This window comes from Garra rufa, chromosome 20 (assembly GCF_049309525.1).
Source record: "Garra rufa chromosome 20, GarRuf1.0, whole genome shotgun sequence".
Taxonomy (NCBI): domain Eukaryota; kingdom Metazoa; phylum Chordata; class Actinopteri; order Cypriniformes; family Cyprinidae; genus Garra; species Garra rufa.
In genome coordinates this window covers 1,847,839-1,863,283 of record NC_133380.1, presented here as the reverse complement: position 1 = coordinate 1,863,283, position 15,445 = coordinate 1,847,839, and the positions used below count along the sequence as shown (strand labels likewise).

The window sequence follows — 15,445 nt, the reverse complement described above, 5'->3', positions numbered from 1 at the left end:
GGAAGCGCGCATGCGCGACTGCGTGACCACGAGTACAATAAGGAAGTAGCGAGATTATAAACATAAACATTAATCCAAACAGCTGAGTCCGTGTCAGCAGATCCACGAAAGTCCTCGAGCGTGTTCAGACCCATTCAAGAGCACAGAGAGCGATCAGCTGCATGCGTGTCACAGCCGACTGAATGATCACTGGATCTGCTGCAAAACCAGGAATCATGTCCAAGAAATGCAAGGTCTTCCTCAGTGGAGTAGTCGAGGGTGAGTCACTAAAACCGTATGACATAATACAAAAAAAAGTAGCATAACATTATTATACGTAATTACTACATACATTATTAATGTGAATGATAATGCGTTTAAAATGTGATGCGAAACTGATATAATCATTTTGTTTTATTTTTTGTTTTATTTACATAAAATATTAGGGCTAATATGTTTTTTTTTTTTGGTCGCAGTCGTAGTGGTAAAAGTAGTAATAATAATAATTTATTTTGCAGTAAAATATCAAATAGTATTTTTTTTGTCATTTGGTCATTTTTGTTTTTATTTAGTAGCAGTAGTCGTAGTAATAGTTTATTTTTCAGGAAAATAGTATTGTAATATTTTATAATATTTTGTAATATGTAATATTCATTTTTGTTCGTTTCAGTTATTTTAGTTTTTATTTAGTAGCAGTAGTCGTAGTAATTATTTATTTTGCAGTAAAATAGTACAGTTATGTTTTTATTTTGTTTTTAATTAGTTGCAGTTGTAGTAGTAAAAGAACTAGTAGTTATAATTATTATTATTTTATTTTTTATTTATTAGCAGAAGTTGTAGTAATCATTTATTTTGCAGTAAAATAGTATAGTATAATTTTTATTTATTTGCAGTTGTAGAAGTAGTAATAATTCTATTTTGCAGTAAAATATTACAAATAGTATTTTTTGTTGGTTTTGATTTAGTAATTGTTGTTTTTATTTAGTAGCAGTAGTCATAGTTGTTTATTTTGCAGTAAAATAGAACAGTGATATTTTTATTTTGTGATTTTTTTTTTAGTGATATTATAATTCTAATAATAATGCCCAGAATGTACGATAACATTTATAACATAATAACATTTAAAAAAAAAAAAAAACAGTTTTCTGTTTTTTCAAAATAAACTCTTCATAAACTAAACCAGATACACAATTTCTACAGTACATATTATGCATTACAATAAATTCACAAAACTGTATTGATGTGACAGAATTGCGTATATTCTTGTCGTAAACTTAATTTCCATAGATTATATTAAAGCATCACTGTATGAGCTGAACTGTATGATCTTTGTGTGCCTCAGGTTTTTATGGCAGGCCATGGACTATGACCCAGAGGAAGGAGCTCTTCAGAAGGTGAATAAACTGCTCTTATCACATGCCATCATGTCTTATCAGCTCATTTATCACACTTCTTCTTCACTGTGTGGGTGTTGTTATCTTCATAGGGAGCAGAAATGGGGCTTGAACACATATCTATATGCCCCAAAAGACGATTACAAGCACCGGATGTACTGGAGAGACCTGTATTCACTGGAGGAAGCAGGTGAAAGTGAAACCTTAGCTTTGCAGCAAGAGAAATGTTTACATTTATGCATTTGGGACGCAATTTTTTCACCCTTCATTTTAAGAAGTTTGTGCAACTTTGTAAGTGCGTTGCATATTGTTTATACAATTGGGGTCGAACGTTTACACCCCCTTACAGAATCTCCAAAATGTTAATTGTTAGACCAAAATAAGAGGGAATAAGTGTTTATTTAGTACTGACCTGAAGAAGATATTTCACATAAAAGATGTTTACATATACCTTAGTTCTTAATACTGTTCTTAATACTGTGTTGTTACCTGAATGATCCACAGCTGTGTTTTTTTGTTTAGTGATAGTTGTTCATGAGTCTCTTGTTTGTCCTGAACAGTTAAACTGTCTGCTGTTCTTCAGAAAAATCCTTCAGCTCCCACAAATTCTTTGGTTGTCCAGCATTTTTGTGTATTTGAACCCTTTCCAATACACACACAAAAAAAAATAAAAAATAATAATAATAATTTAATCAATCTAATACTGGAAATTTTTTTACTGCAACTGAAAAAAAACACACACACACACATAAAAAAAACAGAATAATAATGAAAGCTGAATAAATAAGCTTACTGTTGATTAAACATAGAAATTTGATTTTAAAAAATTAAAAAAATTATAAAAAGTTCATTACTGGAATTGTTTTTACTGGAACCAAAAAAAAAGAGGCATTAAAAAAGTAATTGAAACTGGAAAATATATAGCTGGAACTGAAAAAAAGACATAAAAAAAACCAAATTGAAATAAAAATTGAAAAAACAAAAATCTCTTTTCACACTGAGGACAACTGAGAGACTCATATGCAACTATTACAGAAGGTTCAAACACTCACTGATGCTCCAGAAGGAAAAAACATGCATTAAGAGCCGGGGGGTGAAAACTTTTGAAATTTGAAGATCAGGGTAAATTTAAAGGGTAAAGTTTTCTGGGAAACTTGTGAGTATCTTTTGTAGCTTCTGAAGGGCAGTACTAAATGAACAATAACCTGCATTTTGTATGATCCCTCTTATTTTGGTCAAATAATTAACATTTTGCAGATTTTGTAAGGGGGATGCAAACTTTATATGTGATTAAAAGCTTGGACCAGCAAAAAACAACACCAAAAACCATATACCCTACTTCAGAAACAACTTGATGACATTAAGCAGAGCAAGGCAGTAGTTCCTGAAGATAAACTCTTTGATTGTATTCTACAGATCAGCTGATGACGCTGATTTCTGCCGCCAAGGAGCATAACGTGGAGTTCATCTATGCCATCTCACCAGGGCTGGACATCACCTTCTCAAACCCTAAAGAGGTGGCAGCGCTCAAGAGGAAACTCAGCCAGGTGCAGACCGCTACTAAACAAGCATGACTTGCATCAGTTATTATTAAGATGGCTTGAGAAATCTTGAGAAAGCCAACTTACTGAAATGCTATGTAACTTACAGTTAGTATTAATCTTCTGAGACCACAATTTCTGACTGCTGCTCCTCCTCGAGCTTTAACTCTACAAACTCCAAACTCAGGCCAGATCTCCAGACTGATCTGACTCCAGCTGCTGGATCTTTTCTAACTGATCCGACTTACGGTTTTTCTAAAAACGATGATTAAAACTGAGAAAAATCCCATAGACTTACATTGAGGGAATATTCAAATGATCAACACTATTCAAACTCACACTGACAAAACTCCCACAATCCCTTGAGACTCAATCAAACTGCCCTTCTGTCAACTATATATTTCTAATCCATTCAAACTCATTTGCCAATCATGCTAGAAACATGCTAACAACATGCTAATCAAGCTAGTATATTGCTAATCATACTAGCAACTTGCTAATCATGTTAGAAACATGTTAACTTTCTAATCAAGCTAGAAACATGCTAACAACATGTTAATCATGCTAGTATATTGCTAATCATGCTAGCAACATGCTAGAAACATGTTAACAACTTTCTAATCATGCTAGTATATTGTTAATCATACTAGCAACTTGTTAATCATGCTAGAAACATGTTAACTTTCTAATCAAGCTAGAAACATGCTAACAACATGCTAATCATGCTAGTATATTGCTAATCATACTAGCAACCTGCTAGAAACATGTTAACAACTTTCTAATCATGCTAGAAACATGCTAGCAACATGCTAATCATGAAATCAACATGCTAGTAACTTGCTAATCATGCTAACAACTTGTTAGTAACATTTTAATCATACTAGAAACATAGCAAGATGCTAGTAACTTGCTAATCATGCTAGAAACATGCTAGTAACATGTTTATGCTAGAATCATGCTAGAAACATGCTAGTATCATGCTTATGTTAGAATCATGCTAACAACATGCCAGTCACATGCTAATTATGTTAGCAACAGGCTTATGCTAGAATCATGCTAACAACATGCTAGTAACATGCTTATGCTAGAATAATGCTAGAAACATGCTTATGTTAGAAACATGCTAGTAACATGCTAATCACGCTAACATGCTAAAAACATGCTAACAACATTTTAGTATATTGATAATCATGCTAGCAACTTGCTAATGTTAGAATCATATTAGAATCATGCTAGAAACATGCTAGCAACTTGCTAATCATGCTAGAAACATGTTAACAACTTGCTAATAATGCTAGTAACTTGTTAATCATGTTAAAACATACTAGCAAAATGTTAATCGTGTAAGTAACACGCTAGTAACTTTCTAATCATGCTAGCAACATGCTAGTAATTTGTTAATTATGTTAAAACATACTAGCAACATGTTAATCATGCTAACAACTTGCTAGTAACGTAATCATGCTAGAAGCAGACTAGCAACATGCTAGTAACTTGCTAAACATGCTAGAAACATGATAGCGACTTGTTAATCATTTTAGCAACATGTTAGTAACTTGCTAATCATGCTAGAAACATGCTAGTAACATGCTTATGCTAGAATCATGCTAGAAACATGGTAGTATCATGCTTATGCTAGAATCATGCTAACAACATGCTAGTAACATGCTTATTCTAGAAACATGCTAGTAACATGCTAATCATGCTAACATGCTAAAAACATGCTAACAACATTCTAGTATATTGCTAATCATGCTAGCAAATTGCTAATGTTAGAGTCATGCTAGAAACATGCTAGTAACATGCTAATCATGCTAACATGCTAAAAACATGTTAACAACATTCTAGTATATTGCTAATCATGCTAGCAACTTGTTAATGTTAGAGTCATGCTAGAAACATGCTAGTAACATGTTAATCATGCTAGAAGCAGACTAGCATCTATCTCTGACAGACTGTATTGCCGTGGAAATATTCAAACTTCAACCTCGACATACTTTTTTGTCTAGTTATTAAATAATGTGTTATTTCTTATTGAGTGATTGTGATTTCCACGCAGGTGTGTGGGTTCGGCTGCCGGTCGTTCGCGCTGCTGTTTGACGACATCGAGACGGAAATGTGTGCGGCTGATAAAGAGGCGTTCGGCTCATTCGCTGAAGCTCAGGTCTCTGTCACCAATGAGGTGTTTCTGCATTTGGACGAGCCGCACACCTTCCTCTTCTGCCCCACTGGTAAACACCGGCAGCACAATCAAATACACAACCAGTCAACCAAAGTCTCATTTCATCTTGCTGGTTTCTGCAGATTACTGCGCTCTGTTCTGCACTCCCAGTGTGCCGCAGTCTGCGTATTTGAACACGGTCGGTGAGAAACTCAACGCTGGGATTGACATTCTCTGGACAGGTAACATGAATTTGTTGGGGACATTTGTGACCCTGGACCACAAAACCAGTCAACTGTATTCATATGAATGTCGAATAAATAAGCTTTCTATTGATGTATGGTTTGTTAGGACAGGACAATATTTGGCCAAGATGCAACTATTTGAAAATCTGGAATCTGAGAGTGCAAAAAATCTAAATATTGAGAAAATCGCCTTTAAAGTTGTCCAAATTAAGTTCTTAACAATGCATATTACTAATCAAAAATGTAATTATTTTAAAATGTACAAAATATCTTCATGGAACATGATCTTTACTTATCTTATCTGATCTTTAATATCCTAATGATATTAAAAACATTTATGTTAACTCAAATTAAATGAAGTCTAAAAAGTAATGTATTTTATAGCAACACTTCTCATTTTCATTTAGTTAAATTTAGATATTTTTTGAACATTATTGACTTTGTTTGCCTTTCTTTTAAATAATTCAATCAATCTAATTCTGGAGAAAATTTAACTGGAACTGAAATTGAACAAAAATAGACATTAAAAAAAAAACTAATTGCAAATTGAAATAAAAATTGTAAAACATGATTATTATAAAAAAAAATTTTTTTTTACTAAAACAGGAAATAATTAAACTGCAACCAAAGAAAAAAAGAAAATTGATTTAAAAAAAAAAAGGTGAAAATTGATTTTAAAAAATTTTGAAAATTGATTTTAAAAAAATTTTTAAATTGATTTTGAAAATTATATAAAAAAAGACAAAAAACATACAATCAATCTAATACTAGAAAAATTGAATTGGAACTGACAAAAAAAGAAAAAAAAAAGAGATTAAAAAAACCCAAACTGAAATAAAAATTGAAAAACAAATTAATAGATGTGTTTTAAAAACTAAAAAACACACACTCACAATAAAATTACTAAATCAGGAAATAATTAAACTGTGAACAAAGTAAAAAAAAAAAAAAAAATTATATATATATAATTATGAAAGCTAAATAAATAATCTTACCATCGATGTAGAATCTGAGGGTGCAAAAAAATCGAAATACTGAGAAAATTGCCTTTAAAGTTGTCCGAATATCTTAATGATTTTTCTGTCACATTAGTAAAATGGATCATTTTGACCCATGCAATGTATTATTGGCTATAGCTACAAATATACCAGTGCTATACCTGCTTAAGACTGGTGTTGTGCTCCAGGCTCACATTTATGCATTTTCACTCATGCATTCAGCAGATGCTTTCATCCAAAGCCTCCGTTTGATCACTTCATGCATTCCCTGGGAATCAAACCCATGAGTCTGGCATTGCTAGTGCAATCAGAAATCTGAGCTAAATGAATAAATGCATGAATAACAGTAAAAATGAGTTGTGTGTGTGTTTTTGTGGTGTTAGGACCGAAGGTGGTGTCTCAGGACATCAGTGTGGCGTCTATAGAGGAGGTGTCGGCTGTTTTGCGGCGGCCGCCGGTCATCTGGGACAACATCCACGCTAACGACTACGACCCACAGAGACTCTTCCTGGGACCCTTCAAGAACCGTCCCACCGAGCTCATCCCCAAACTCAGGGGCGTCCTCACCAACCCCAACTGTGAATTTGAGCCCAATTTTGTTGCCATTCACACACTGGCCACTTGGTGCAGCTACGGACAGAAAGACGTTTCTATGGGTAAACGCACCACATTATGTGTTCTGTTAAAATGCAATGCCATTGTTTTCATCATTTATTGACGTCCATCTGTCTGAAATATGTCATCTCCACATCTCTACAGATGGAGACGATCAGGGCTCGGACTACAACCCCCATGAGGCTTTGCGGCTCGCGCTCACCGATTGGCTGGTTGAGTTTGGCAAAGCAGATCAACCTGACGGTGAATAAACCACTCTAGTTTGATTTCTGACATCAGGTGTGACAGGGTTATTATTGTGGTCTAAAAATAGAATCCATAAAACATTTCATTATTTATAATCATATGAATATTAGCTGACAAAAGCTAAAAAAAAAAAAAAAAAAAAAAAAAAAATCAGCTAGTTGCCAAGATAACAAAAGCACTTAAATAAAAAAACCTACAACTTTAAAAATTATGAATATAAAAAAAAATTAATTTAATTAAAAATATTAACACTCCTGTTTAAAGAGAGGAGCTCAAGTGTTTTATTTTTACATAAAATAAAATCACAACCATTTAGGACACACTGTATTTAGTGTTTAATTAATCTGACAAAACCATATCCAGCTCATATTTCACCACAAAATTAAAAGAAAGAAAAAAAACAGTTTATTTAGATGAAGCCTATTTTTAGGACTCATCTAGGACTATAATGCAAAGTAATTCTTTACATATTTTGATGAAAAAACCAATCTGATACTATAATTTATGCTAAATAAAAAAAAAACAGTGATATTATTTTAGTTATTATTTAGAATTTATAATTTTCTTATTATTATTTCAGTTAAAGTTTTAGTAATTTTGTAATTTAGTAATTTTTGTTGGCACCTAACTGACATATAGTAAGTTTTATTTATTTTTATTTTTTGTTTTATTTCTTCTTCTTGTTTCTTTGATATTATACGTTTAGTTAATATTTTGAATTATGTTTCCTTTTTTATATTTTATTTTATCATAATTTCAATGAGAGTTTTAGTAATTTTGATGTGTGTTTTTGTCATTTTTTATTTGCTTTTTAAATGTCAAAAAGTTTATTTAGTTTTAGTTATTTTAGTATTTTGATTTAAACCTAAATGAGAAATGAGTTCATTTTTTAGTTTACAATAATAACCCTGAGAATTATGAGAATCAATGTTGATATACAGACATATAGTAAGATTTAATTTAATTTAATTTAATTGCAAGTAATGAAATTGGTTTTTATTGTTTAATTCTTAGTTAACATTTTATTTTATTTTATTTTATTTTATTGCAAGTAATGATTTTTTAATGTTTTTTTTTAGTTAAGGATAATAACCCTGAGAATAATAACTGACATATACTACCTAACTGACATACAGTAAGTTTTATTTTATTTTATTTTATTTTTATCTATTTTATTATTTTTTGTATTAAAATTGCAAGTAATTAAAATAGTTTTTATGGTTTAATTCTTAGTTAACAGTAATAACCTTGAGAATAATGAGAATCATTTTTTTTTTTTTTAATTTTATTTAATTTTATTTAATTTAATTTAATTTTATTTTATTTTATTTTATTTAAATAAAATTAAATAAAATTAATTTTATTTAATTTTATTTAATTTTATTTTATTTTATTGCAAGTAATGAATTCTTTAATGCTTTTTTTTAGTTAAGGATAATAACCGTGAGAATAATTAGAATCAATGTTATTTTGGCACCTAATGACATATAAATTATTTTATTTTAAATAACTTAAAGCACTCGGCAGGCTTTTGTGCTTAAAATAGTAATGTTTCTATGATTTATGCTGAATACAAAAAAACAACAACATTGTATGAATGTCATTTTAACAGTAAAGAATTACTGTATTACAGGAAAACTATGACAGATGTTATTTTAGTATCATTAATATACTATTATATTTTATTTAAATAGTTTCTGTTTTCATCATAATTTCTGTTAAAGTTTCAGTAATGTTGTGTTTTTGTAATTTTCATAGTTAAAATGTTATTTTAGTACTTAAAATGAAACTTAAATGACAAATGAGTTAAAGTTTTTATTTTATTTCAAGTAATGAAAATGCATGTTTTTCATGGTTTTAGATCATAAATTAAAACTTTTGGAATAATTAGAATCATAAAACACCTAATTGTCATGATGCTCAGTATGATTCCCGTCATTCTAGTGTTGAATATTAGACTAGTTTTGCTGTACCTGTGATCTCAGGCGCTCGCGGGGGCCGCTCCAAACGTGAGGCGTCCGACGAGGAGCCGATGCAGACGGACGGTTACGTTCCCGGACCCAAAGACAACCCGCTGTACACGGCAGAACCGCTGACTCTGGAAGACCTGACGCTGCTGTCTGAGCTCTTCTATCTGCCGTACGAACACGGACACACCGCCGTCCTCATGCTGCAGGAGCTGCACTGGCTGCGCGGACACAGCCACGTCGCCGCATTCGGAGCCGCCGGACAGGATTCAGAGGAGGTCTCTGTACAAACACCACCAGCCCAAACCTCTCCAGAGTCCAGACACATCATTTAATACAGGCCTGATGACAGTTATTAAGTTGCTTGAAAACCCAATTTACTGATATTCTGTTTAAGCTGCTGCTGCTTATTATTATTCTTCTAAGCCAAAAGTTCTGGCAACTCCTCCTAGAGCTTTCCAGCTAGAACCTCCAAACTCAACCCAGACCTTCTGATCTGACTCCAGCTGCTGGATCTTTTCTAACTGACCCGACTTACGCTTTTCCTAAAAACGACGATTAAAACTGGGAGAAATCCCATAGACTTACATTGAGGGACTGTTCAAATGATCAACACTATTCAAACTCACACTGACAAAACTCCCACAATCCCTTGAGACGCATGCTAGTACCATGCTAATCATGCTAACAACATGCTATTAACTTGCTAATCGTGAAAACGTGCTAATAACATGCTACCAACCTGTTAATCATAATAACAACATGCTAGTAACTTGCTAATAATGCTAGCAGCATGTTACTAGTTAATCATGCTAACATGCTGCTAACTTGCTAATCATGCTAACAACTTGCTAGTAACTTGTTAATAATGCTAACAACATCCTATCAACTTGCTAATTGTGCTAACAACTTGCTAGTAACTTGTTAATTGTGCTAGTAAAATGCTAGTAACTTGCTAATCATGTTAGTAACATGCTAGTAACTTGGTAATCATGTTAACAACATGCTAACTTGCTAGTCTTGTTAACAACATGCTAGTAATTTGCTAATCATGCTAACAACATCCTACCAACTTGCTAATTGTGCTAACAACTTGCTAGTAACTTACTAATCATGCTAGTAACATGCTACTAACTTGTTAATCATGTTAACAACATGATATTAACTTGCTAATCATGCTAACATAATGCTAGTAACTTGCTAATAATGCTAGCAGCATGCTACTAGTTAATCATGCTAACATGCTGATAACTTGCTAATCATGCTAACAACTTGCTAGCAACTTGTTAATCATGCTAACAACATCCTATCAACTTGCTAATTGTGCTAGTAAAATGCTAATAACTTGCTAATTGTGCTACAACTTGCTAATCATGCTAGTAACATGCTACTAACTTGCTAATCATGTTAACAACATATTAACTTGCTAATCATGCTAACAACATGCTAGTAATTTGCTAATCATGACAAAATGTTAGTAACTTGCTAATCATGTCAACAACATGCTATTAACTTGGTAATCATGTTAACAACATGCTATTAACTCGCTAATCATGCTAGTAACATGCCACTAACTTGCTGATCTTGCTAACAACATGCTAGTAACTTGTTAATAATGCTAACAACATACTAGTAACTTGCTAATCGTGCTAGTAACATCCTACTATGTTGCTAGTAACTTATTAATTGTGCTAATAAAATGTCAGTAACTTGCTAATCATGCTAGTAACATGCCACTAACTTGCTGATCTTGTTAACAACATGATAGTAACTTGATAACAACATGCTAGTAACATCATATTAACTTGCTAGTCTTGTTAACAACATGCTAGTAACATCATATTAACTTGCTAGTCTTGTTAACAACATGCTAGTATCTTGCTAATCATGCTAGTAACATCCTACTCACGTGTTAATCATGCTAAAATGCTAGTAAATTGCTAATCGTGCTAGTGACATGCTACTAACTTGTTAATCAGGTTAACAACATGCTAGAACCACGCTAGCAACATGGCAGTAACTTGCTAACCATGCTAACAACATGCTAGTAACACCCCAGCAACTACCCTGAGTAACCTAGCAACTGCATAGCAACACCTTAGCAACCACCTTACCCTAGAAACCACATAGCAACACCCTAGCAACCTTATAGTAATCTGTTTTTCTTATATACTGTATTGCCTTCAAAACATTCAGACTTTAATCTTTCAAATTATTTTCAACTGAAAACCGTCTTTTTAGACTTTTTAAAACTTTCTGGCTAGGCTTTTTCAAGCCAACTTGAAATGTATCTACAAACTTTACTATCTGGTCTGTAAGTAAGAATGCTAGCCCCGCCTCAAGCGTCATTCCGATTGGTCCTTCGCTGTTAAACTGACACTAATTTGCCATCCTGCGTAACAAATTTAACTGAACACAACGGTGCTTAAAAATGCAACTTTGCATAAAATAATCAGATATTTACACAGAATGCAATGCAAGTTGTTTTGGATGAATGTGTCTGACCAATGCCTAAATGTAAAGGTGAATGTGGTTTAATCACCGCAGGGTAAAGAATGGCGCAGGAGAGCTGAGAAGTTTGACGACATGTGTGCCGACGTGGTGCGGATGTTCAACAGACTGTCCAACGTTCCCAACCGGATCATCCTCTACGACCTCTACAACTACATCTGTGACATCAAGAGCGGCGTCACTATGGCCAAAGCCTACGTCAAAACACTGGGTGAGAGATGAGTGCTGTTTGCTGTCATTAACAAGAACTGCTCGTCCCCAATAAGGCCTCACCTGTTTGTGTTTCAGGAGGTCAGACGCCTCATCCCGCTCTCGCTTTAACCGACGACCCCGAGCCGTGGGGCTTCAGAGGCGGCCTATCCGGAGAATTCCAGGTACGCTTCTGTATGACACTAACCTTTGACCTCTGACCTGCAACAGGCCTTCAGCTCCTGACTGTGTTTGTGTTGATGTTTAGCGGATGTTGCCGTCTCACGGGAACCGCGATCTCTTCCGGAGTCCTCCGGCCACACGTGTTTACACCATACGACCCTGCACTCCTAAAGACCAGGTGACACGCTCTTAAAGAGACAGTACGCTCCAAAATCATTTTATATCCACCTGGATGTCTTTCTACTGTTTAAAGAAGTTCAATTCTAGAACACAAATTTACAGATCATGTACTCAGCCCCTTGTCATGCAAGATGTTCATGTCTTTCTTTCTTCAGTCGTAAAGAAGTTATATTTTTTGAGGAAAACATTTCAGGAATGTTCTCCATATAGTGGACTTCTATGGTGCCCACGAGTTTGAACTTCCAAAATGCAGCTTAAATGCAGCTTCAAAGAGCTCTAAACCATCCCAGCTGAGGAAGAAGAGTCTTATCTAGCAAAACGATTGGTTATTTTCTAAAATAAATTAATATTTATATACTTTTTGACCTCGTCTTGTCTAGCTCTGCAATGCACATGCATACTCTACAGTTAGGGTATGTCTAAAAACTCCCATCTCATTTTCTCCGCCAACTTCAGAATCATCCTATATCGCTGCAGAAGTACCGACCCAGTGTTTACAAAGTGAATGCGCAAAGGTCACCCTTTACAAAAAAAGGTAAAACAGCGATGTAGGACAATTGTTAGACGAAGTTGGAGGAGAAAATGAGATGGGAGTTTTGAGACATACCCTAACTGTCTTGAAGCGGAGTACACATGCGCTTGAGGTTAAAAAGTGTATAAATATTCATTTATTTAACAACATAACCAATCGTTTTGCTAGATAAGACCCTTCTTCCTCGGCTGGGATCATTTAGAGTCCTTTGAAACTACATTTCAACTGCATTTTGGAAGTTCAAACTCAGGGCACCATAGAAGTCCACTATATGGAGAACATTCCTAAAATGTTTTCCTCAAAAAACATAATTTCTTTACAACTGAAGAAAAGTAAGACATGAACATCTTGGATGACAAGGGGGGGATAAATTATCTGTAAATCTTTGTTCTGGAAGTGAACTTCTCCTTTAACATTTTTGAAAACATTTTTGGTTTCTCTGTCTCTTCTGCTCAGCAAGGCTGCATTTATTTGATCAAAAAGACTGTAAAAATTGTGAAATAATATTATGATTTAAAATAGCGGTTTTCTATGTGAATATCTGTTAAAATGTAATTTATTTCTGTGATCAAATCTGAATTTTCAGCATCATTACTGCAGTTTTCAATGAAACATTTCCTATATACACTACCATTCAAAAGTTTAAAAACTAAGACTTTTATTCATCAAAGATGCATTAAGTTGATGAAAAGTGGCAGTAAAAACATTTATAATATTCCAAAAGGTTTCTATTTCAGATTAATGCTGTTCTTTTGAACTTTTTATTTATCTGTGAATCCTGAAAAATAAAATATATGACAGTTTCCACAAAAATAATTATTTTTAACATTGATAATAATCATAAATGGTTTTTGAGCAGCAAATCAGCATCATGTGATCTGAAGACTGCAGTAATGATGCTGAAAATTCAGCTTTGATCACAGAAATAAATTACAATTTAACAGATATTCACACAGAAAACAGATATTTCAAATTAGAAAATGTTTTCACAATTTTGACCATATTTTGTGTTTGTTTTCTAGCCAGAGGTGCTGAAGATCTTTAAGGAGATGCAGACTGAGACGCAGCAGAAGGTGGAGCTGGTTGGCGATCGGTGAGAATACACTAGTTTGGTCAGATTAGGTTCATCGCTGAGCACTTCATATAAACTCATTTGTGTGTCAGGCTGGTGGAGGGTCACGTGACGCCGTCGCAGAACTGCAGTCTGATCCTAGACGACGCGTCTGGAGTTTGCGGTTATGCATTTGCCCTCAGTGACGCCAAGACGGCCATGACTAAATCTCAGGTATGGAAACCACATCAAGTGTTAAAACTTCAGAAATGTGAACCTGGAGCACAAAACCAGTCTTAGATAGCTGGTTGGGTCAATATTAAAAAAATTTTATGCCAAAAATCATTAGGATATTAAGTAAAGATCATGTTTCATGAAGATATTTAGTAAATTTCCTACTGTAAATATATCAAAACTTTTTTATTAGTAATATGCATTGCTAAGAACTTAATCTGGACACTTTAAAGGTGATTTTACTCAAAATTTAGATTCTAGATTTTCAAGTATTGTCCTATCCTAACACACCATACATCAATGGAAAGCTTCTCAATTTCCAAAAATTGACCCTTTTAACTGGTTTTATGGTTCAGGATCACAAATGTCTTGAACTTTAACAACATCTTTGTCTTTCCTCCAGTATCCAGAGACAATGCTGCAGGATTTCCCATCAGTGATGGCCATTCAGATCCACTCCAGAGTTCCTGATCACAGCACAGCCAAGCGGCTGATTGAACACATGCTGTCAGCGCTGAGAGACAGCGGTGAGTTTAACAACAGGACGGACCAATCAGAGCGCAGCGTTGACATCAGAAGCGTTACATTAGTCATCAATCTCACCACATGCTCAACAACTGTGTTTTCACAGGATCTAAAGGTGTTTTCAGCGAGTTCAGATCCAACGACAGACGAATGTTCGACTTCCTAAAGACCCTGGACGTGTTGCAGGTGCTCAAAGTCGACGGGCTTCCAACAAACCTGGTCATCATGGGAACTAAACTCTAACCGTCCACACAAACAGACAATAATCTGACTGATAATTTATGTTTTTTAATTAAATCCATAATTTAGTACTTTGTTTTTCTGTATAAAACCCTAAACAAATTTATTCTGTAGGAAGACAAACCTGAAAAAAAATCTAAATGTCTGAAATTAATAAATCTTTATTTGCATATTCATTTTAAACGTCTATGAATTAATCCCATAAATCAAATTAATATTATATAAACACATTCAGTGTAGTTCATACACTAAAATCAGCAAAAACGACATAAATAAAGTATGTTCTGAGGTGTTGGGAGTTCTTAATAAAGGCAAATAATTGTTTAAGACAATTACTGGAGTTAATCTCATTAGTGCATTTCTTGATTGCACACATGTTCTGTTACGCAGGGTTTCTGCAGGATTAATGAAGGTCAATTTAAAACCTTTTAAGACCAAAAACAATATGTGACCCTGGAGCACAAAACCAGTCTTAAGTCGCTGGGGTATATTTGTAGCAATAGCCAAAAATACATTGCATGGGTCAAAATTTTAGATTTTTCTTTTATGCCAAAAATCATTAGGAAATTAAGTAAAGATCATGTTCCATGAAGATTTTTTTGTAAAATTCCTACTGTAAACATATCAAAATGTAATTTTTGATTAGTAATATGC

General features: G+C 33.8%; 1 protein-coding gene across 1 annotated transcript; it reads left to right on the top strand.

Moving 5' to 3' along the window:
- The first annotated feature begins 51 nt into the window (after positions 1–51).
- Positions 52–14,967, top strand: ogal (O-GlcNAcase like). Its single transcript, XM_073825683.1, has 16 exons — positions 52–258; positions 1,322–1,373; positions 1,466–1,563; positions 2,790–2,920; positions 4,974–5,145; positions 5,219–5,317; positions 6,702–6,974; positions 7,078–7,176; positions 9,165–9,424; positions 11,694–11,868; positions 11,946–12,031; positions 12,115–12,207; positions 13,764–13,834; positions 13,906–14,026; positions 14,430–14,553; positions 14,658–14,967. The coding sequence occupies exons 1-16, from the start codon at positions 183–185 to the stop codon at positions 14,792–14,794; spliced, it is 2,067 nt and encodes a 688-aa protein (XP_073681784.1). The 5' UTR covers positions 52–182; the 3' UTR covers positions 14,795–14,967.
- Positions 14,968–15,445: the final 478 nt, after the last annotated feature.

Excerpts from the sequence above, each read along its gene's own strand:
- ogal (XM_073825683.1), top strand. The coding sequence starts at position 183 with ATGATCACTGGATCTGCTGCAAAACCAGGAATCATGTCCAAGAAATGC. Across the intron at positions 259-1,321 it reads CCTCAGTGGAGTAGTCGAGG|GTTTTTATGGCAGGCCATGG; the intron begins GTGAGTCACTAA and ends TGTGTGCCTCAG. Across the intron at positions 5,318-6,701 it reads GATTGACATTCTCTGGACAG|GACCGAAGGTGGTGTCTCAG; the intron begins GTAACATGAATT and ends TTGTGGTGTTAG.